The following is a 24,902-nucleotide window of genomic DNA, read 5'->3' on the forward strand; positions in this document are numbered from 1 at the left end:
CATAGTGCCAAGGCTGGTATGTTACACCAAGGCAGTACACTGACACAGAAGTTAGTCGAGGAACACAAGGGTTACGTAGATGTGATCGAGGAAGCGATGAAGGTACAAAAGATAGAGCTGAATTAGATCACAGGTTGAAACCAGTCGAGAAAAATTGCGGACTAACATCATTAGTAACACTGAAAAGGAAAGGGAACATTTAACCCCAAGCTATCAGGTGTCAACAGACAGGATAGATAATCCGAACATACATCCGAAATTGAAGCCTGACCTGTCAGGTGAAATCAATCACAACTATAAGGTGCAACTGACACTGCCAACTTAATGGGTAGTTCTGTGTGCCTTTCTTCTTTGCTCATGGATGAAGGCTTATTACGACAGAGGCAGTTTCCAATTTTTCCTTCGGAAGGTAAGTGAACAAACCCAGTCGTATTCATAACAGTAGATCCAATTATTATGTTCTTGCTCACTTTTCATTTGCTGCAGGAAATCGCTCATCCTTTTCACTAGAAAATGAAAACTTACCTAGAACCTACTAAATGGATCTACTATAATCCACTCTTCAGGTCTAACTCTCTTTATTCCATTTAAATTACTTAGAAAAATTAACAAAAATAAATATTTTTTATATCATGTTCACTAATTCTCAGAGTAATAATTTTCAAACAAAAAGTGAACATAAGAAAATAAAATTTAATATTGTTTTATAAAAGGTGAACATACGGAAATAAATAAAAAGCATTATGGTGAACATAAGAAATTATTCATTTCTAAATTTTTCTTCTTCAGCAGTCATAAGATTTTTATCATCTGTTGTTAGTAAATGAGTTTTGAGATAAGACTTATTTACAGTTGTACCACATAAACATGTAACTTTTATTTTCCGATGTCTCGATACACATTGCTTACAAATCCAACAAAATGTATCTTTTCAATACTTATCTTCATTAAATTCATTAGTATTCTTTTTCTCTAAAGTCACCACACTACTTTAGCTGTTTGGTATTGTCCATTTAAAGGTTATAAAATTTTATAGCTAAAATAAAAAGTAGCTGAAAGTAAAGTAAAGTGATTTTCTTACCTATATGAAAAAGTAGTTAGAATTAGAGATGTAAAATTATTAATAAAAGACATAAAATTCAATTGTTTTCAAAAAGTAATTGAAATTAGGGTAGCTGAAAGCATAGTGATGTGATTTTTTTTTACCTGTATGAATAGCTGAAAGTAAAGTGAAGTGATTTTCATATCTACATGCAAATTCAAAATCTAATATAATCTACATATAAAGGGCTATTCAGAAAAATGAGAATTGGATGTCATTTCATAACTGATGTACAAAATTTTTGTTTTTATTTTCTCTGCCTCTCTGAAAATATTTCAAAATGAAATGCCAACAAGCTATAAAGATTTATCTAACTTTTCCTAATTTTTTATTCATTTATATAGTTAAAAATTTTCAGTAAATATTTTGCAATGTGCATCATAAGTTAAATTTTTCTTACCATACATCGTTACATACTTTAAAGTATTTGTAGGAATTTTTTCATTAAAAGTTGCTGAAAGTTTCATAGTCATTTTCAGTGAACTTACAATATTCTTTCTACGACTCATGTTAATCACATAGATAGGATAGTTCTCTATGAAATTATGTGGAGTTGTATTACTGTCTGATCTGATTAGTATAACTTGTTTAAGATCAAGAAATACATTGTATGCTTTGAGAAAAGTATTTGGAGATTAGTATTCCACATCTCCAGTGGGAAAATTTCGTTTCTTCCATTTTTTCAAGTATATATTCTGTAGAGTCAAGTAACTGATTATTTTTATGATTTGTCTGAAATTCAATAAATACGAAATATGGCATATCAGATTTCACTGAGTTACAGTAATCAGTGATATCGAGTTTAACCTTTTCTTTCCACTCAGTCCTCATAGAAAGATATTGAAAATTTGGATTTTTCAGAATATTTTCTCATTGTTCTAACTCCTAATTTGGTTCATATTTAACCATTGGTACACGAATTTCCATCGATTCTATTACAATTTTTCTTCCTTAGGATGTGTATCTTTAATTTCAATTCCAGCAACATTATAATCAGCCCCTCTAAGAAGTGCATCTCCAGAACTATAAGATTTAATTAAAATTACTATTTAACCTCCTTCCCACATAATTTATTTATAATCTTTAAAATATCAACCAAGCATTGATAAGTGATAAATTATTTTATTTTTCTTACTCTTTATTTTTCCATTATTAAGAATATGTCCTTCCAAGGTTATTTTATCAGTAAAAGAGAAATTCAAATATAACACAACTGTTGATGAAATAAAGGGATGTTCGATTCTACATAAAATTTTATTTTCTTTCTTTATGGTCAGAAAATCAAACAGTTTTACCACATAACTATTGATTCATTTTTTACCGGATTTCCCATTCTATCTCAGATAATCTGATTCTGATCCATCTGGATTAGCTATAACAATTATAAAGTTTATATATAACTGTGTATGATTCGGATGAAGGTACCCATCTCCAATATTTATTTCAGTCTCTCTATCTTCGTTGGCTGCATTCAAATTATTTTTTGCTTTCTCATACACAGGGAATAAGTAAAACTCGTAACTCTAGATTTTGTCCATATTTTAGTCAGGTTAAAATTTATGAAGGCAGTTGTAAAACAGCTTTTACTTTAGCACCATTAAAGTCAGTCAGATTATCATTTTCATCAATTATAGTAAATCTTGAATAGGATAAAAAATAGGATTTTCTATGGGATAATCAGGCTCATAAATAATGGCTCATCCAAATTAAGCATTCAACCAAATTAAAATTTATAGTAATTAATTGAAATGGAATATTTTTTGGAACATCTTTAGCAACAGCTTTTTCATTAGGTTATATAATTTGATCATTAAATCTTAATATACTACCATTACTATCTTTTATACACCTGTATAATTTTACATTAATTTCAATAACAACTATATTTAATATTTCTGCTTTAATTCAAATACCTGACTTTTTCGATTGAGCAAATTTTTCTAAATTTTTTAAATTGTATTGACCAACAAGAATTTCTATTGTTTCTCCACTGATATTATGTTTATTATTTTTCGATTTGATATTTGCTATTAAAAACATGAATAAAAACCAACCAGTGAAACATTTTTATAAGTTTCTCTTACGGTGATAGTTAATCTTCTTTTAAGAATAAATGAATTATGATTTAACTGAAATTGTCTACTATGTTCAATTTACTGTTAAAAATATATTAAAATGATGACAGATTTGGAACCAAAAATAAGACTTCCAGAAAAGAATCAAAAAATGAACATGGTAAACTTTTACCAAATTCTGTTTGATGTGCAATTATAGGTCCAAGTGGTTGTGGAAAAACAACAATTATATTCTGACTCCAGGATGGTTGAATTGGAATAAAATTAATCATTTGTATGTTTATTCAAGAAATGTATCTCAACCACAATATCAAGGATGTGTAAAAAGATGTGAAAAAGTTGAAGATAAGCGAAATGAAAAAATTACTCTCTTTATTGAATATAATGAAGAAATTATTCCATTAGATCAATGTAAAAAGAATTCTGTTGTTGTATTTGATTACTCCATTCTTGAAAATCAGGATATATGGAATATTTTACTAGAGAAAGACATAAAGGGATTGCCTATTTTTATTTTGCTCAAACTTATTCAAAAATACCAAAACAATTAGTTAGAGATAATCTTGACAAGATGACACAAATTTAAATCATGAATTTTTTGGTGGAGAATTAAAGTTTGATAATTTTATAAAAGACATGACTAGAAAACCAATTGGTGTGAAGTTCTGAAATAAAATACAACATTTTTTGACAACATAAACGTTAAAAAATAATAATTACATGTAAACATAAACATTATATGTCAGACATTAAAAATGTTTAATTCATGTTTTTCATCTCTAATAAATGTTCCCAAAATATAATGCAGAAGTTGTCCAAAGAGCTAAATAAAATAGGCAGAAAGCTGAAGAATTTAAACAACAATTCAAGCTTTGGAAGAAACAACAATGAACAGAATAAAAAAATATAAAAAAGAAGATCAACCAGTTGTTGATGCAATTGAACAAGCTAAACAAGGAATCAAAGGACTAGGTGATAATGTTTTGAAATCTACTGAAGAAAATAGAGGCTGAGGAAAACATAGTTCATTATCATCAACATCCTCATCTACAAGAAATTGGAGATTTGTCACGAATTAGAAAACTAGGAGTTTGGTCTGTTGATATTTGTGGTAAGTATGACTATACATTAAGTGAATCAGAAATTCTAGCTGCATTTTAAAAATTTGAAGAAGAGAAAAAAGGTGATGTTAAAAAAATAAAAGAGACACAGCCTAAGACAGCTTTGGCAGTCATCAGGATGGTGTTACAAAAATAAAAAAGGATGGTATTAAAAAAATAAATGTTAGTGAAAGAGCATTGAAGTTTATTAACACTTTTCCATCCAAACGTCTCGTACAAATTGATTCGCTTGGCGTTGACAGCACTAATGCGGATTACTTGGCTTGTTGCTGGCCGTTATTGTTTACTAATCTCATCACTAGTTCTCATAAGTTTTCAACCCTGTTCTCCTAATTTCATGAAATTTCGAAGATATATATATACTTCAATGAATATAAAATGTTTGTTTCATATATTTGTTTATTTGCGTTGTCTTTGGTACTTAGTATTTCTCTTTCATATGATATGCAGCAAAACACTCTCCAAGATGTAACGTGACTCCACAAGAGTTGCACATTAAGTTTGTTGTTGTTCTTTTTTTGTTTCTGGAACATACATGGCAGTTTCGGAAATAAGTATTAGTTGGTGTTGCTTTATGTAACTGGAAAGCCTATCAACCAGATCATGATGAGACGTATGCAATGTAGTGGCAACCTCCAAGTTTTGCTCAGAAGCAGGTACATGGTCTGTTAATAGAAAAAGGTGAAATCGGTGACTCTTGTGTCCTGTATGAAATATTGACATGTATGGAATGCAATAAATATGTGCAATTAAAGAGGAAGTTTTTCTATATATAGGGTACTATCTCAAATATTGGTCTGCGCGATTGACTCCTTTCATGTATTTGTTGTAGTCTACTACACTTACAGGTTTCTTTAACTGTGTAATTGGTTTTTCTACAGTTTCTTTGAGTGTCAGTCAAAGTGGCGGGGGGTACCACAAATCACTACTAGTCATTTCCTTCCCTGTTCCACTCCTGCTTACATGGCAGATGCCCTATCCGTCTGAGCTACCGAGGACACAGAGGATAGTGCGACTGCAGGGACTATCTCTGGCATGCTCCCTGTGAGACCCACATTCCCAGCCTACTGTCCACACACTACATTTGTAGTGCCCCTGCCCAATATACTCATTACTCACGGCAGTCAATCTACCAATTCCCGTAAGAGTTCGGGCAATGTCAGTACATCCAGACTGAAGAAAATCATTGGCTGGTTAGCCATATGTATATGAAGATGGTATCTGTTCTTTCAGACATCTGAAAGAACGATACCACCTTCATCAAAAGATAAGGGAGGGCCCTCTTATTCAGTATTATCCCTTAAGCCCACAACATCTTCTGTTCGCGTAATTCACAACAGTTCTTGCTATCAAAGGTCCCATAAAGAAGCTTATTTTCACCCAGCAGCTGACAATATAACCAGATATTCCTCATGTGAGGCAAATATTAATACTGAATCACACATACTGAAAAAGGTAGTATCTGACAATGGCTTCGACAAAACACTAATGATGAGGTTTTACACCATGAAACAGTAGGAACAAACTAGGAATTGAGATCAGGTCACATCAGGAATGAGTGAACAGAAGAAAAAAGATAAGTTATAGTTTTACCACACTGGACTCACATTTCTGATGAGTCATTTCTACATCTACATCTACATCTACATCCATACTCCGCAAGCCACCTGACTGTGTGTGGCGGAGGGTACCCTGAGTACCTCTATCGGTTCTCCCTTCTATTCCAGTCTCGTATTGTACGTGGAAAGAAGGATTGTCGGCATGCTTCTGTGTGGGCTCTAATCTCTCTGATTTAATCCTTACGGTCTCTTCGCGAGATATACGTAGGAGGGAGCAATATACTGCTTGACTCTTCGGTGAAGGTATGTTCTCGAAACTTTAACAAAAGCCCGTACCGAGCTACTGACCGTCTCTCCTGCAGAGTCTTCCACTGGAGTTTATCTATCATCTCCGTAACGCTTTCGCAATTACTATATCATCCTGTAACGAAGCGCGCTGCTCTCCGTTGGATCTTCTCCATCTCTTCTATCAACCCTACCTGGTGATGATCCCACACTGCTGAGCAGTATTCAAGCATTGGGCAAACAAGCGTACTGTAACCTACTTCCTTTGTTGTCGGATTGCATTTCCTTAGGATTCTTCCAATGAATCTCAGTTTGGCATCTGCTTTACCGACGATCAACTTTATATGATCATTCCATTTTAAATCACTCCTAATGAGTACTCCCAGATAATTTATGGAATTAACTGCTTCCAGTTGCTGACCTGCTATTTTGTAGCTAAATGATAAGGGACCTATCTTTCTATGTATTCGCATCACATTACACTTGTCTACATTGAGAGTCAATTGCCATTCCGTGCACCATGCGTCAATTCGCTGCAGATCCTCCTGCATTTCAGTACAATTTTCCATTGTTGCAACCTCTCGATACACCACAGCATCATCTGCAAAAAGCCTCAGTGAACTTCCGATGTCATCCACCAGGTCATTTATGTATACTGTGAATAGCAACGGTCCTATGACACTCCCCTGCGGCACACCTGAAATCACTCTTACTTCGGAAGACTTCTCTCCATTGAGAATGACATGCTGCGTTCTGTTACCTTGGAACTCCTCAATCCAATCACACAATTGATCTGATAGTCCGTATGCTCTTACTTGTTCACTAAACGACTGTGGGGAACTGTGTCAAACGCCTTGCGGAAGTCAAGAAACACGGCATCTACCTGTGAACCCGTGTCTAAGGCCCTCTGAGTCTCGTGGGCGAATAGCGCGAGCTGGGTTTCACACGACCGTCTTTTTCGAAACCCATGCTGATTCCTACAGAGTAGATTTCTAGTCTCCAGAAAAGACATTATACTCGAACATAATACGTGTTCCAAAATTCTACAACTGATCGACATTAGAGATATAGGTCTATAGTTCTGCACATCTGTTCGACGTCCTTTCTTGAAAACGGGGATGACCTGTGCCCTTTTCCAATCCTTTGGAACGCTTCGCTCTTCTAGAGACATACGGTACACCGCTGCAAGAAGGGGGGCAAGTTCCTTCGCGTACTCTGTGTAAAATCGAACTGGTATTCCATCAGGACCAGCGGCCTTTCCTCTTTTGAGTGATTTTAATTGTTTCTCTATCCCTCTGTCGTCTACTTCGATATCTACCATTTTGTCAACTGTGCGACAATCTAGAGAAGGAAGCACAGTGCAGTCTTCCTCTGTGAAACAGCTTTGGAAGAAGACATTTAGTAATTCGGCCTTTAGTCTGTCATCCTCTGTTTCAGTACCATTTTGGTCACAGAGTGTCTGGACATTTTGTTTTGATCCACCTACCACTTTGACATAGGACCAAAATTTCTTAGGATTTTCTGCCAAGTCAGTACATAGAACTTTACTTTCGAATTCATTGAAAGCCTCTCGCGTAGCCCTCCTCACACTGCATTTCGCTTCGCGTAATTTTTGTTTGTCTGCAAGGCTTTGGCTATGTTTATGTTTGATGTGAAGTTCCCTTTGCTTCTGCAGCAGTTTTCTAACTCGGTTGTTGTACCACGGTGGCTCTTTCCCATCTCTTACGATCTTGCTTGGCACATACTCATCTAACGCATATTGTACCATGGTTTTGAACTTTGTCCACTGATCCTCAACACTATCTGCACTTGAGACAAAACTTTTGTGTTGAGTCGTCAGGTACTCTGTAATCTGCTTTTTGTCACTTTTGCTAAACAGAAAAATCTTCCTACCTTTTTTAAAATTTCTATTTACGGCTGAAATCATCGATGCAGTAACCGCTTTATGATCGCTGATTCCCTGTTCTGCATTAACTGATTCAAATAGTTCGGGTCTGTTTGTCACCAGAAGGTCTAATATGTTATCGCCACGAGTCGGTTCTCTGTTTAACTGCTCAAGGTAGTTTTCAGATAAAGCACTTAAAAATATTTCACTGGATTCTTTGTCCCTGCCACCCGTTATGAACGTTTGAGTCTCCCAGTCTATATCCGGCAAATTAAAATCTCCACCCAGAACTATAACATGGTGGGGAAATCTACTCGAAATATTTTCCAAATTATTCTTCAGGTGCTGAGCCACAACAGCTGCTGAGCCCGGGGGCCTATAGAGACATCCAATTACCATGTCTGAGCCTGCTTTAACCGTGACCTTCACCCAAATCATTTCACAGTTTGAATCTCCGTCAATTTCCTTTGATACTATTGCACTTCTAATTGCTATAAACACGCCTCCCCCTTCACTGTCCAGCCTATCTCTGCGGTATACATTCCAATCCGAGTTTAGGATTTCATTACTGTTTACGTCTGGTTTCAGCCAACTTTCTGTCCCTAGTACTATATGGGCGTTGTGACCGTTTATTAATGAAAGCAGTTCTGGGACCTTTCTATAGACGCTCCTGCAGTTTACTATTAGCACATTAATATTGTTATTCCTTGTTGCATTTTGCCTACTCCTGCCTTGCCGCTTCTCAGGAGGCTTCTTGTCGGGCCTAGGGAGGGAATTCTCTAACCTAAAAAAACCCCATGTGCACTCCACACGTACTCCGCTACCCTCGTAGCCGCTTCCGGCGTGTAGTGCACGCCTGACCTATTCAGGGGGACCCTACATTTCTCCACCCGATAGCGGAGGTCGAGAAATTTGCACCCCAGCTCTCCGTAGAATCGTCTGAGCCTCTGGTTTAAGCGTTCCACTCGGCTCCAAACCAGAGGACCGCGATCGGTTCTGGGAACGATACTACAAATAGTTAGCTCTGATTCCACCCCGCGAGCGAGGCTTTCTGCCTTCACCAACTCCGCCAACCGCCTGTACGAACTGAGGATGACCTCTGAACCCAGACGGCAGGAGTCATTGGTGCCGACATGAGCAACAATTTGCAGTCGGGTGCACCCAGTGCTCTCTATCGCCGCCGGTAGGGCCTCCTCCACATCTCGGATGAGACCCCCCGGCAAGCAGACAGAGTGAACACTGGCCTTCTTCCCCGACCTTTCCGCTATTTCCCTAAGGGGCTCCATCACCCGCCTAACGTTGGAGCTCCCAATAACTAATAAACCCCTCCCCCCATGTGCCTGCTCGGACCTTGCTGAAGGAGCAGCCACATGTCCACTCACAGGCAGAGCGGGCGATGCCACATGGCCAACCTCCACCTTGACCCTCCGCCTCGTGCGCCGCGAACGCCGCTGAACCCGCCACTCCCCTTGGGGAGAGGGTGGCCCAACCGCGCCCGGTACCCGCGAAGATGTCTCGACAACAGGGACAGTGGGTGAAGCATGTAACACCTGGGGTGTACCTTGCGACGCACCAGACTCCCCACTGCCGCTACACTCCGAGGCAGCAGCCTGAAGACGGCTGACCGTGGCCATCAACACGCTCAGCTGTTCGCGAAGAGTGGCCAGCTCCTCCTGCGTCCGTACACAGCAGCCACACTTCCTATCCATCCTAAGAAATCAATTTACTATAGAGTGTTAATCAACTTTTAACTAGACTGCTAATTCACTAAAGGCGGTTGATTATTGACTAAACTGTGATTGCTAACCACTTCTTGTAGAAAACAATGAAAATAGCACTACCTGTCTCTGGACTGTATTGAAAACAAACACTAGCACTACTAGCACTATGACTGACTAAAGGGACTCTCTCTGACTGTATTCAAAACAAACACGAGATCTATGGAACACGTAATAGCACTCTACTATTAAAGCTTCCTAAAGCAAAAACACGGAGAAGAAGAAGTGACAAGTAAGAAAAATACAGTTAATACTTAAATTAAGGTAGCTCGCTGCACAGCAGACGTGAAGCAGACGGCGGTTAGGGGCGACACTGACACTACTGGCACTATGGCTGACTAAAGGGACTCTCTCTGACTGTATTCAAAACAAACACGAGATCTATGGAACACGTAATAGCACTCTACTATTAAAGCTTCCTAAAGCAAAAACACGGAGAAGAAGAATTGACAAGTAAGAAAAATACAGTTAATACTTAAATTAAGGTAGCTCGCTGCACAGCAGACGTGAAGCAGACGGCGGTTAGGGGCGACACTGACACTACTTGTTTCAGAAATCTGGGTTTCAGGGCAGAGAACACTATAGGACCTCGCGTTATATACAACATAGATAAAGAGTCAGTTACATAACACATCCAGAGTATACTAAATAATATATAGTGACTAATAAGTTTTGTTGGGAAAAGCAAGTGAAACATCAAAAACAAGATTTAGAGAATATACTAACATTAATGAATTTAATCTCCCAGTATTTGATGCCCATTTACAAGAGTGTGAGCATTCTATCAATGACATCACTAAAAAATCACCATTCTTCACATGGCAGAAAAGTTTGATTACTGAATATCCTAGAAGAAATTGAGATAAGCACTCACATAACCAAACACCCAGATAATGTCCTTAATGAACAACAGAGTTATGAAATAAAGATGTATATACAGAACTTTAACAGCATTTTAACAATAAAGGTTCAAAATAGAATTTTCTCCAATTTCCTTTCTGTAAAATTGAACAAATTTGACATTTGTTGATTTATCGTTAGATCCAGGTCTGACTTGACAACTCTGTAACATGATGGACACAGATTTTGCTGCATATGTCCATCTTGCTCAATGTGTTGTTTGAGACAGTTAACATGAGTTTCATCTCTTTATTCTTGTCTTACACGCTGCATATATTCTACCCATAGATACCACTTATCCAAGTGCAGTCCTCATTACACAGTCTGACAAAGGAAAAAGTGAATCTCCTGGAAGACACGGACACATACACACTATTGATGGGTGTGTAAATGATTAGAATTAAGATTCTGTGTGGCACAATGCAGGACACAGGATTGCTGCATACTCATGTGTGACAGCATTATCAGCACCTGATAAAAGTTTGAAAGAAGCCTGATTGTGGCTGGTTGTATCGTGCAATATCCAGATTTGTTGGGCATCTGAATGTGACAGTGGTCTGATAGACCACATGAAGATATGAGGGCAGAACATTCATTATCAACACTCTGTTGATTGTGTCTGACTGAAACAAGGGAGGACTGTCATATTGTGGACGAAGCATATCATGAAGTCCTTCAAATCTGTGCCCTCCATCCAAGATGAAGCCCTTCACATCTGTGCTTGCCATCCAAGAACAATGCCATATTGTGGACGAAGCATATCATAAAGTCCTTCAAATCTGTGCCCGCCACCCAAGATGATAAATCCCTTCACATCTGTACTTGCCATCCAAGAACAAGTAATTCAATCCCTATTACATTCTGAATCATCCCACACCACTGGTCAGAGACTAGCAGCAGTCAGCTAGGCAATTATCATCACATGCACAGGCTGCCATTAACATTGGAGTGGTTCTGAGACCGCAAAATGTGGGCTGCTGATAAATAACATTGCATTGTGTTAGTTCTAATTTATGGTTCTGCACCATCCCAGATGATCATTGTTGGCCAGTGTGGTGGCAATCTGGGAAAAGTAAATTTTGGTCACACGTAAAATCACTAAATGATTTGAAGATTTATATCCAGTCTCTATTCAACCAGTCTCAGGTGCCAATAGAAGACAATAAAAGAAAGCTGAAATTTTACATTTCACATTTTAGAAATTGTTCACACAGGAGACTCGTACAAACATACCATTGTTTAACTGTTCCACAGTTTCCTGCAAGGAGGATGTAGAAATAAGAAGCACTGCCACAGAGAAGCAACTGAAAGAGCTGAAAAAAGTAAGTCAGCAGGTCTAAATTGAATCCCAGTTCAGTTTTACAGTGAGTACTCTGAGGCATTGGTCCCTTTGTGAGCTTGCATTTATTCCTAATCTCTTATCCAGTGCAAAGTTCCAGTTACTGGAAAAACTGCAGGTGACTCCTGTATATAAGGAAGGTAAAAGAACACATGCACATAATTACAGACCAATATCCTTCAATGTCTTTAACTTCAGTTTGCTGCAGAATTCGTTAACACATTCAGAGTCCAAGGAAAAGCTTCTGTCCACAAATCAGCATTGATTAAGAAAGCATCATTCATGTGAAACTCAGCTTGCCCTTTTCTCACATGATATCCTACAAACCACAGATGGAGGGCAACAGGCATTTCCAGAAAGTGTTCGACATGATGTCCCACTGCAAGCTAAGACTAAGTAACGGAACTCAGTAGGTAGTCCTCAACAGAGAGTGTTCATCAGAGACCAGGGTATCATCGGGAGTCCCCTTGCAAAGTGTGGCAGCACTGCTCTAACTCTGTGTATACATAAATGAACTGATAGACAGGGAGAACGGCAATTTATGGCAGTTTGCTGATGATGCTGTGGTGTATGGGAAGATGTTGTTGAGTGACTGCAGGAGGATAAAAGATAACTTAAGACTGAATTTCTAGTTGGTGTCATGAATGGCAACGTGTTCTAACTGTAGAAACATGTAAGTCAATGTGGATGAGTAGGAAAAACAATTCTGTAACAGTTGATTACAGCATTAGTAGTGAGCTGCTTGACACAGTCACAATGATTAAATATTTAGGCACAACACTGAAAAGTGAAATGAAATGGAATGAGAATCTCAGTTTGGTAGTAGTAAACACTAGTGATCAACTTTTTTATTGGGAGAATTTTAGGAAAGTGTAGCTCATCAATAAAGGAGACAGCATACAGAATGCTAGTGTGATGCCTTCATGAGGCCTGTTCGAATGTTTGCGATCTTAACCAGTCAGATTAAAGGAAGACATTGAAGCAGTTAAGAGGGTGCTGCTGGAAAGTATTATAGAGATGCTACATCATTTCAAATGGGAAGCCCTTGAGGGAGCCACCATAGCAGAAATTTAAACAACCAGAGTGTCAGGCTCATTTATATAGACATACAGAATATTTAAGTAATGTTATATATACAGAATATTTAAGTAATGTTATGTATACATTCATTTTTTGTCCTCTGTAACAGGAGCCACTGATAGTGGGTGCAAATACTCGTCAGGCAATTAAATATTTTCACATGCAGCTCATGGTTTTCAATAAGATGTCTTCTAACAACCTTAAAATGTTTTACATGTACCTATCGATGAGAACTTAAAACATTTTGAAACTTCCAAAACTCTTAGTTCAACCACATTCAACCACTTTAAATCACTGTTAATCTTGGAGAGAGACAAATCAGTTAAGTTAACATATTTTATGTATTTTAACTGAATAATGTCACACAGAATAATGTTCCAAGTCAATTCATAACTAGGAAAGAAGATATCCATTACCCAAAAATGCGCTGTAAAAACAATATGTGATGCTCATCCTCTACCAACTTGTAGCCGTCTATTCAAGAAGTTAGGCATTTTGACTACTGCCTCACTGTATATTTATTCCCTCACAAAGTTTGTTGCAATGGAACAGTTTAAAAAGAACAATGATGTACACAACTATAATACCAATAAATTATTCACATTAAGGTTGTCTTTAACACACAAAGTGATGTATAATCTTGCCACTAACGTTTCTGATCACTTACTTCCTTAACAACTTCTATTCTGTAGAAGAATTTTTATTTTTGTAATGGGTAAAAGAGTAAAGAGTAGGAGTTACTAATTCATATCTGTATTTTAAAAAACTACACACACTGGTAAATGGTCAGCATGTAGCCATATTTACACACAAGTGTGTAATGTGAATGTAAAATGACTTGTGTCACATCATTACGATTAATCATACAAATGATCCATGGAACATGAAACTAGATAATTGCATACCTTGAAGGTACAGATCCTCATCAATGAAATAAAGTTCAGGACATGGACACATTCATTGTAGATGGTTTTAATAAAATTGGAACAATGACTGAAATACAATAATTTAACACATTAAGTGTTCTGGTTGTATCTCTATATAATGTGACAAATATTTCTATGGATTTTGTTTTTGAAAAAACTGCCAGTATGCTAACAGGTGTAAGCATATTTTTGTCCACAAGTATCATGAAACATATATAAAAAAAACTCTCTTTACTTAGAAACATTACAATTACATAGAATGCCTTGAACAGTTTCCTTATGAACTACATCTATTGTTGTATCCAAGGCTATTCTTCGGCATGTCGAGATCAATAATTTAATGGAACATCATCTTCTTGCCTTTAGTATGAGACTTATACCAATACAAATTTAATAAATATCAAATTTGCAGCATATACACAATTACCATAAGCAACAATTAAGACAAATACTGTTAATAGTAGCCATTGAACATCACATTTAATCACAGATGATTTACCACACATATTACATACAATCAGTTCACAGTTATAAAAGAGCAAGATTAACATCATATTTAAATTTTGCTACATAAGTACATCAATTCACTGATTGAGTGACTAGTACTCTCAACTCTGTTGCAATATTTATAAACTGGTACAATACACTATATAAAAAGTATTCATAAAGAATCTTCTAATTAAAAACATACAGAAAATAGGAATATTATTCTAATACATTTGATAATAGGTATCAAATTTCAGGTACAAAGAAGGATAGTAAATAAGTTTTTCATGATGGACTAGACCAAAATGTATGCAATACTGCATAAAGCTATCACATGATGCTGCATCACTGTTTAAAATAAAATAGAACATCTATAAATCTATATGAAAAAAGTTTAAATCAATTACTGTGATGAGGACCAATTTTCCAAAAAGTGAATATTTCTAGCTAGCAGGCAAAAATGCTCACTGCAGACATGTAAAATTTCAAACCTGAATATTATAGGGCATCAATACAGGCTTTACTAGGATAATCTACATATACAAGGACAATGACACTGATGAATACAATCTTCAGTCACAGGTGTTATACAAATAACACTGCAATATTACTGAAACTCACTTATTTCCGTTTTTCACTTAATGCAAGTTTTATCTTGGAAAACAAATGCTGCAATGTGGTGAAACACCGTCATATGTAAAGCTTGGAACACATTGCTGGCACCAACAGATCTCATGTCATCTGAAACAATAATTTAAATTTAATAACTGTATCACATTAACAACTGATTCTTTATTTTTTTACCTTATAATTGTATCATATTAAAAACTGATTCTGTATTTTTTAGGTAAAATATAGTTTTATTGGGAAATGACAGCATAAAAAGTTCACACTCTAAAGTAAACTGGCAGAAAATCATACAGGAAATGGTTAAAGATGGGGTTGGGGAGGGGGGATGATTGGTAAATCAGCTGTAGCACACCATGGTTAGCAGCATGAAAGACATAATTCTGTTTTGTAAAACCTAGGTCCTGAGAAGCATAACAATGCATGATATTTGACAGAGAGATGATAGATATCTGTTAACACATCAATAATTTTATTAGAAAGTATGAGGTGTACAGCTAAATGTTATCCGATTATGGTACTGCAGAGAATGTGAACTAGTTATCCCCAAAGGAACAGCGCCGTTGATGATAATAAACAACAATGACCAACTTGTACTCAAATTCAACGAAATAGCAACATCTTGTCTCTTTGTGAATGTGCAGTGTTAAGTAGGCTCTAGCCAGTATCAAGCCATGACGGGCATTTATCACACATCAAAGGTACGACTGAATCACCCTTGAGGTTACAACATTGTGATTTCCAAGAGTAACCATTTGACTGCACATAACAAAATAAAAAGGAATTTAATAAATTCAGTATGCTGGCCATGAACGTTTGCAGTTTACATTCTCACAGTGTAACACTCTTAATGTCAGCAGCTGCTTCAAAGTCTGGCATGTCTATAATTTTTTTTGCCAATATCAGTCCAGCACAAATTTGAGGAGAGAATGTCTCCTCATACACTTAGCCATTTTATTAACATGGCTATACTTGCACACTGATTTGTCTACATTATAACCAGCAAATGACCAAGAACTGTGCAGCACAGGTTACAAAGGATACACAGATTCAGGTCTCTTCTTGTCCTATCTACAAGTGGACAAATGCAGGAATGTCTTTGTGTGTCCTACTTTTATTGACATGCAGCAGTAATATACAGGAGGCTCAGTGATAGATACGGCACTGGAAACTGGTACCATTTCTGTTACTCCCTGTCATGAAGCAAACAGGTCTGTGACCATTTGTACAGTCATTCTTTATATGTGCTCAGATCTGTGATCATTTGTGGTCATTCTTCATAAGTGCTCAATACCACTCATTGGTTCAACAGTACTCCAGTATTGCCAGTTTATCACTTCAACAATACTCCAATATTAGAAATTTATAAGTAATCTCTTTCATACACAAACTGAAGTTTCCCACATCCTACCAATAAAGTGATTCTGGAAGCACAAGCTCTTCACCACATGCACATTTGATGTATTTTGAATATCCACCAATGGTCCACTTAAGAAAGAATACTTCCAACAGATCCCCACCCTTTCTTGGTTTGGTTCCATTGTCAACACATGTGCAAATTTTCACAACTGTAATGTGAAAATTGCTATGTAGCAGATTTACCATTCATTACATAAAACAATTTTTATTAATAGCAGAGCTAATATGAAAGCTGAATCTGGAAAAATGGTTGATAATCAAAGGTAAGAAAACATAAAAATAAAAGAAAAAAATCAACTGAGTGAGGTGATGCATGGGTATGACACTGGCCCACATTGAATAAAAAGGCAGTTCTAATCCCAGTCCATCAATCCAGCTTTTTTCCTGTGGTTCCTTAAATCACTTTAAGCAACCCATGGATGGTTCCTCCCCATTCCAGGATTATGTTCCACGTAAAGACCTTGTCATTGATGGAACATGAACTCTAATCTTTCTTCCTTAGGAGAACTTCCTATCAGACCATGTATTTGTTACTGTAAACAATCAAAAAATGAAACCTGATACACAATGAACTAACTGTATTTTGTGATAGACTCATCTGTACACAGCTGAATCAGGCTGAATGAACTACAATTTATGTATATGGATTCAGTAAGAATCTTCATGTGGAATTGTAACTACAAAGATATTTCTGAAAAAAGTCATTCAATATGAGGCACAATTGTAAAATGTACGTTTCTAGATGACAGATTCTCACCACTTAGCCTGCAAGAAAATGGGTGGTGAGGGGGGTTGGGGGGTGGGGGGAGGGGGGGGGGGTGGGGGGGGGGGACATTCTCCTTTCTCACATCTCTGTGGCCCAAATGATTAGATTAGATTAGTTTTTCGTTCCATAGATCCGTGTTGAGGAGATCCTGAATGTGGAACATGTCACCTTTTTTATATATTTTTTTAAGCTGAAATAACAATACCAATAGTATAAATTTATACAACACATCATTTGTTTCTATTAAAAAATTCGTCAATGGAGTAGAAGGAGTTGGCCATTAGTAGGTCTTTCAGGCTCCTTTTAAACTGATCTCTATCTGTAACTAATTTTTTTATGCTTGCTGGCAAATAATTGAAGATGAGTGTTCCTGAGTAGTGGACTCCTTTTTGAACTAAAGTAAGTGTTTTTAAGTCCTTGTGCAGATCATTTTTGTTCCTGGTATTGTGTGTATGAACTGAGCTGTTTGTTGGAAAAAGAGATATATTATTTAGGACAAATTTCATTAAGGAGTAAATATACTGAGAGGCAGTAGTTAGTATACCCAGTTCTTTGAAGAGGTTTCTACAAGACGTCCATGAGTTTACTCCACAAATAATACGTATTACACGCTTTTGGACTCTGAAAACTTTTGTTTGACTTGAAGAGTTACCCCAAAATATTATACCATATGACATTATGGAATGAAAGTAGGCAAAGTATGCAAGCTTTTTCACTATGTCTGCTAACACTCAAATTGCAAATACAGATTTGTTAAGGTGTTTCTGCAGTTCCATGGTGTGCTCCTTCCAACTGAATTTATTATCAAGTTGTAATCCCAGGAATTTAAGACTGTCAACCTCTTCTATCTGCTCTTCTTTGTACTTTATGCATATGCTGGGTGGAAACCTCTTACAGGTTCTGAATTGCATATAGTGAGTCTTTTCGAAGTTTAATGTCAGTGAGTTGGCTTTAAACCATTTATTAATATCCATGAAAATATCATTAGCAGATCTTTCTAGAACTACACTCGACATACTATTTATTGCAATACTTGTGTCATCTGCAAACAAAACAAACTCTGCTTCTGGCACTGTAACTAATGAGAGATCATTAATGCACACAAGAAAATGCAATGGCTCTAAGATGGATCCTTGTGGGACACCACATGTAATTTCTTCCCATTCTGATGATGACTGATGACTTAATTCACTAGTTCCTTGCACTGACACCCTTTGTTTCCTGTTAGCGAGGTATGACTTGAACCATTTTGCAGCACTGCCCGTGATACCATAGAATTCTAATTTATTTAAAAGGATGTTGTGGTTTACACAATCGAATGCCTTTGACAGATCACAGAAAATACCTGTTGCTTGTAACTTGTTATTTAATGAATTAAATACATTTTCACTGTAGGTGTAAATAGCCTTTTCGATATCAGAACCCTTCAGAAATCAAAACTGTGTTCTTGATAATATGTAATTTGTGATCAGATGGTTGAGAAGCTGCCTGTAGATTATTTTTTGTAAAATATTTGACAATGCTGGCAAAAGTGAAATTGGTCTGTAGTTTGATGGCATCTCTTTATCCCCTTTCTTGAATAGAGGCTTAACATCTGCATATTTCAGTCAGTCAGGAAATGTCCCAGTTATAATTGACTGGTTACATAAGTAACTTAGAATTGTACTAAACTCACATGAACATGCCTTAATTAATTTAGTTGATATTTCATCGTAACCACTAGAATGCTGTGTTTTTAAAGATTTTATTATGGAAGTTATTTCTTTTGGTGAAGTGAGTGACATATTCATGTACCTGAAGCTATTTGTAAAGGCTAGTTTCCGATATTCAAGGGCATTATTTACTGATCCTGACAATCTAATTCTATCAGTAACGGATATAAAGTACTTGTTAAATAGATTTGCCACACTATGCCCATCGATTACTAATGTGTCATCTACCATTAGTGCTATTTGCTCCTGTTCCTTTCTGGTTCTACCAGTCTCCTCTTTCACTATATCCCATATTGTTTTTATTTTGTACCCTGACATTGCTATCTTCTTCTTGTAGTGTATTTGTTTAGATGTCTGAACTACTTTTTTTAATATTTTACAGTATTCCTTGTATTTAGCTAAATCATCAGCATTGGAGCTATTCTTGGTCAACAGATACATTTTCCTTTTTGTCTTACAGGAAATCTTTATTCCTTGTGTGATCCATGGTTTTATTATAGACTTCTGTTTAATTTGAGTAACTTTTAGAGGAAAACAGTTTTCAAACATGGTACTGACATTGTTCATGAATGTGTTATATTTTTCATTCATGTCATGAGCACTATAAACATCTTTCCAGTTCATATCTTTGAGCAGTTTTCTAAAACACTCAATTTTTGGTTGATTGAATACTCTCCTGCACTCAGATTTAGCAGTCTTGATAATCTGCTTAGAATTTACATCTAAAACAAGGAGCTGCATGTCATGATCTGATAATCCATTTATTACAGGTTTTATTATATGATTTTGTTCCTTTGATTTGTCTATAAAAATGTTATCAATGGCTGTCCTTGAGGATTTAGTGATCCTAGTTGGATAGTTTACAGTGTGAGTTAGATTGAAAGACAACATTACTAACCGCAGTAAACGTTTACTGGTAGATTGAATTAGAAAATCTGTATTAAAGTCACCAGCAATCAAAATTTCTTTGTTTCTTACTGTTAAATAACCCAAAAGAGCTTCTAGTTGATTTATGAATAGATTATAATTTCCTGCAGGTGCTTGGTAAATAGTTACTATTATATAGGATCTGTTATGGAACTCTATTTCTGTTGCACATGCTTCTAGATGCTGCTCTAAACAGAATTTATTAATGTTAATGTTCTTGAATTTATGGCAGTTTTTAATAAATGTGGCAACTCCTCCTCCATCCATATCTACTCTGCAGAAGTAGGAAGCTAGCTTAAATCCTGAAATGTCTAACATATCTACACCAGTGGTCACTTGATTTTCAGAGAGGCAGATTATGTCAATTTCGTTAGATGAATTCATTTCATCGATACAAATGAGTAGTTCATCAACTTTATTTCTGAGTCCTGGAATGTTCTGGTGTAATAAAGATAACTGATACTGCATACTAATGGGATTATAACTGCTTTGGTGAAGATGAACTGGCAGTTTATGATTACTTTCTGTTAAACATTGTATAAATGGAGGCTGTATGCTAAAATCTGACTCCTGTTCATCTATTTTCTCAAACTGAGTGTGTCTGCCAATCTCTCTTAAAACTCGTTTTCTATCCCTATCCTAAAAAAAGGCATCCCTCTGACACCTGTGACCACTGGTATTTTATGACTTGTGACAGTGTCCCCCCTTAAGTTTTCTGCAATCAAGCCAGACAGTTTTCCCTTCCCTTTCCTATTGAGGTGAAGGCCATGCCTAGTGTAGTCCCTCCTATCAATAGCATCCACAGGAATCAAACCAATATGGGACCCTTTATCCGTCCTAAGCAGCCTCTCCAACACCAAGTTCACCCTCCCTACAGAAGAGTTCAAATGAGGCCAATCATGGCGTCTCAACACAGACACAAATCCCACACTCATATGCTTCGTTGCTGATGCTGTCTACACCAGGTCACTCTCTATGGAATATTCAGAGTCTCTGCCAATGCTGTTTCCCGAACCACCCACTATAACCACAGCATCCTCCTTCGTGAAATCCTTGCATAGAACCTATATCCTCTGTTACCTGACCCAGATCTGCGCTAGGCTTGAAAAAGTTTGTGACCTGGTACTCTGGACCTAAATTTCCTGCAGTAGTTGGCCAACACCTCTACCATGGGAACTACCTGACAACAGAACTTTCTTTCTCTTTACAAATTTCCCTACCTTTTCCAAGTCCTTGAAAGCTTGTTGTGCCCTTTCTACAGCTTCAGCTACATGAGGCTCATCCAATTCTGACTGAGGCAACAGGTCAAATCTATTTTCAAGATTTATCACAAAGCTGTCTGATGCTCTCCTTTGCCTGTTCCCCCTATTACCTGTTGCCACTTCCCACCTCTGTTCACCCTTCTCCCTCTTTAACCTGTCCAGATCCTCCCTTGCCTTGTCTAGGTCAGCTTGAAGAGCTGCAATTTTCCCTTCCTGTTCCAGTATTTTCCTATTTCTACTGCAGATTCTACAATACCACTGGTGAGCCTCATTTATGTCCCCATTTCCCACACCACTACATTCGCCCCAATGCAAGAAACTACAACACCCATCACACCATACCCCGGAACTAACGATCCTACGGCATGTCACACACTTCTCACTCATGGCAAAAACAGAAATTGTATAAACTGATTTAAATACTGGCTAATACGTAAACAAAGGACCATAGAAACTATTCAGGCAGATATAAATATGTCGAAAGACTAATGAATAAAAAACACTGGTGATTACATATAAGTTTTAGGCACTGTTTACTTACGATACGCGCGTGTGAAATTAAGCCTAAAGACTTCACGTCCAACAGTAAATTATCAAGTAACTACAAGGAGTATCTAATCCAAAAGTTTGATAGACGTTTAGTAAATTATCTGAAAACTACAGGGTTGTCTTAAATATGTAGATTAAATTACTATTCCTGCAGTAATTATTTATGTTGTACAACAGTCACCCATAAACTGAGTTGAATAAGTTGACATTCATGTCAGTTGTGAGCAAGACTTTAGCCATGATGGTCATATATGTGTTAGCTGGATCACATGGCTGTGACTTGTGTAATTCAATTTTAAAATGGAAGCTAAAACCAAGTCAGATCAGATTACATGTAGTGACCAGCGTTTCTGCATCAAAATCGAATCCCTATGTGAAAAGAAACCAACATAAATGTACAACGCTTTGAGAGAGGTGTGTGGAAATAGTGTACTTGATTGTAGCACAGTGTCATGGTGGTCTGCTTGTTTCTGTAAAGATCGGGTAAGCTCTGAGGTCAACCCAAGAAGTGAAATGCCATCAACTGCAACAGACCATACCATTCACATAATTATTAATGGCATTTTGTGAGAGGATGGAAAAACACGTGAGGAAATTGCATATGAGGATAGAATGTCTGTCAATTCTGTTTATAGAGTCATAACTCAAAGTCAAAGATGAGAAAAGTTACAGACAGATGGGGGCCACAAGATCTGAGTGAAGAACAGAAATCAAGTTGCAAAAGAATTGCAGAAGAATTGCTTCAACATTATCAAACAGAAGGAGAACAGTTTCCGAAAAGAACTGATGCTCTTGATGAAAAGTGGATACGAGATTCTGAAGCAGAATTGAAGTCTCAGTCATCACAAAGGAAAAATTCCAGCAAACAGTCAAATGTGAAACTGATGAAAATCTTTGCATATCACAGGAATGGAGTCATAGCTACAAATAAGAGTGCCCCAGGAGATGTCTGTAACAGCCATGTACAAACTGTTCCTGCAAAATGTTTTGCAACCAAATTTTTCAAAGAAGGCCTGCCACACTTGCAGGTGGTGTCCTGATTTTGCAAGATAATGCAAGACCACATACTGCCTAGCAGTGAAACACTTGACAAATACAGATGGGAAACACTTCCCCACCTGCCATACAGTTCTAATATGAGCCCAATAGATTTTTATTTGTCTGCCAAATTGAAGGAACATCTCCATGTAAAAAATTTTGATACAATAAGTAAAGCTTCCAATGATGTGAACTCAGTAATCAGACAGCACAGCAAATAATGTGCCCAGTCCAGAATACAGAAGTTGCCAAAATGTTGGGAAACTGTACTAAGCAAGGATGGAGGTTATATTGAAAGCCTGCAAAAGTAGTTTGTCAAATAACTTTATTTTCATTGATACTATATTACAGCGTGCAAAACTTTCGAAATAACCCCCACATAATAGCTTAATATAGAGATTGTCTTACATTTACAGATAAAGCTTCATCAATTGTTGTCACACACAGTTTTAATTTGAAGAACTTGGATGGGGGTTGAGGGTGGGGGTGGAGGGAGGTGTACAGCAGCACCAACTAGATGGAACACTAGGACAAATGTGAGAAGGGAAATGGCAAGCAGATTACCATTCACAATGCAGTTTAATGAGATAAATGTTTTCCATCTCTAGAAAACCGTATTCGAAATCAGTGCGCAATTTCAAATGAGAATTGCTCTTGGTGAACTAATAATATTTCATGACTTCTACGTATCATCCATGTGTCTTATATAGTTTGAGGAATTATTAATGAGAATTCCTCTTGGTGAACTGATAATGTTTTATGACTTCTACATATCATCCATACGTCTTATATAGTTTGAGGAATTATTAATGAGAATTCCTCTTGGTGAACTGATAATGTTTTGTGACTTCTACATATCATCCATGTGTCTTATATAGTTTGAGGAATTATTTCAAAAGTAATTGCTTACACTTAAACGACAATTGTGCAAGTTACGTACACTGCCATCAGTACATAATTTTTAACTGAACAATAAATTTTAAGACATAAGCAGCACAACAATTTAAACAAATACGCTTTCTACATATTGATAACACTAGCAAAGATATTGAATATCACTTGGCAATGCATAACACATGGGAATCAAATAGTTTAATAATTAATTTTTGAAAATATAATTGGATACTCAAAACAAACCTGCTCAACAAAGGTTAAAGAAATGTGGACGCTTTTAGAGCCAGTGGCTCCTTCTTCTGGCAGAAAGATTGAAGGGGATGGAAGAAGGATGAAGGAAAAGGACTACGGAGCTTTAGGAAATGGGGAGAGTTTGGAAAAGTCAGCCAGAACCACAGGTCACTGGACATTTACTGGACAAGATGGAAGGGAAGAATCTTTCCTCCCACCCCATTCGGTGAGTGTCTGCTGATCTGGTGTTCTGGGTGACTTTTCTGAACTCTCCCCATTTCCTAAACCTTGACAGTCCTTTTCCTTCACCCCTCTTCCTTTCCCTTCATCTCTCGTCCTTCACATTCAGCCCTTCTGCCAGAAGGAGGGCACACTGGTTTCAAAACCTTGCATGTTAATTTAACCTACATACGAGTTTTCTCCCAGTGCCATTTGGTGAGTAGACTGTTTGCTATCTGTCCAATTATATTAAATTATATAAAAAGTTTAAATAGAAGTTTCTCCAAAAAAGTATCTTACTAATAAATGTCTTTACAGCATTGAAGAATTCCTCTTTGATGAATAAATTATCTTCATTAGCAGCACATCATTTGTAAGTAATCGAGGTACACTAACTATGATCACCAAGCAGGATACTAACACAACTTGAACTTGAACTTATGGAAGTATTTGTAACCAGGCTTACAGAAACTGGCACACAAAAGAAGATTTTGTTCATTGTTATATCTATCACCATAACACAATGTATTTGTTAAACAAGAAAAGGTACAATAACTTGACAGTAAAATGTAGTTAACAATATTAAACTGAACCAAAATTATTTCTGAGTAAACAGTGTTGCTCAGTATTTACTATTCAGGAGGCTAATGTGCTGACTCTTCCCAGATACATGAAATGTTTTCTTGTTTTAAATATGGCAATGGCTCAGTATTTACTATTCA

The 24,902-nt window shown here is 36.8% G+C and overlaps 1 protein-coding gene across 1 annotated transcript in view; it reads right to left on the reverse strand.

The window, feature by feature from the left end:
* Positions 1-14,080: 14,080 nt before the first annotated feature.
* Positions 14,081-24,902, reverse strand: part of LOC126272189 (uncharacterized) — a 160,167-nt gene continuing 149,345 nt past the window's right edge. Inside the window, exon 10 of the mRNA XM_049974870.1 lies at positions 14,081-15,277. Coding sequence (XP_049830827.1) covers positions 15,274-15,277 — 4 coding nt within the window. The 3' untranslated portion in view covers positions 14,081-15,273. The remainder of the gene's footprint in view (positions 15,278-24,902) is intronic.

The sequence above is a fragment of the Schistocerca gregaria genome, chromosome 1 (assembly GCF_023897955.1).
Source record: "Schistocerca gregaria isolate iqSchGreg1 chromosome 1, iqSchGreg1.2, whole genome shotgun sequence".
NCBI classification, from domain to species: Eukaryota; Metazoa; Arthropoda; class Insecta; order Orthoptera; family Acrididae; genus Schistocerca; species Schistocerca gregaria.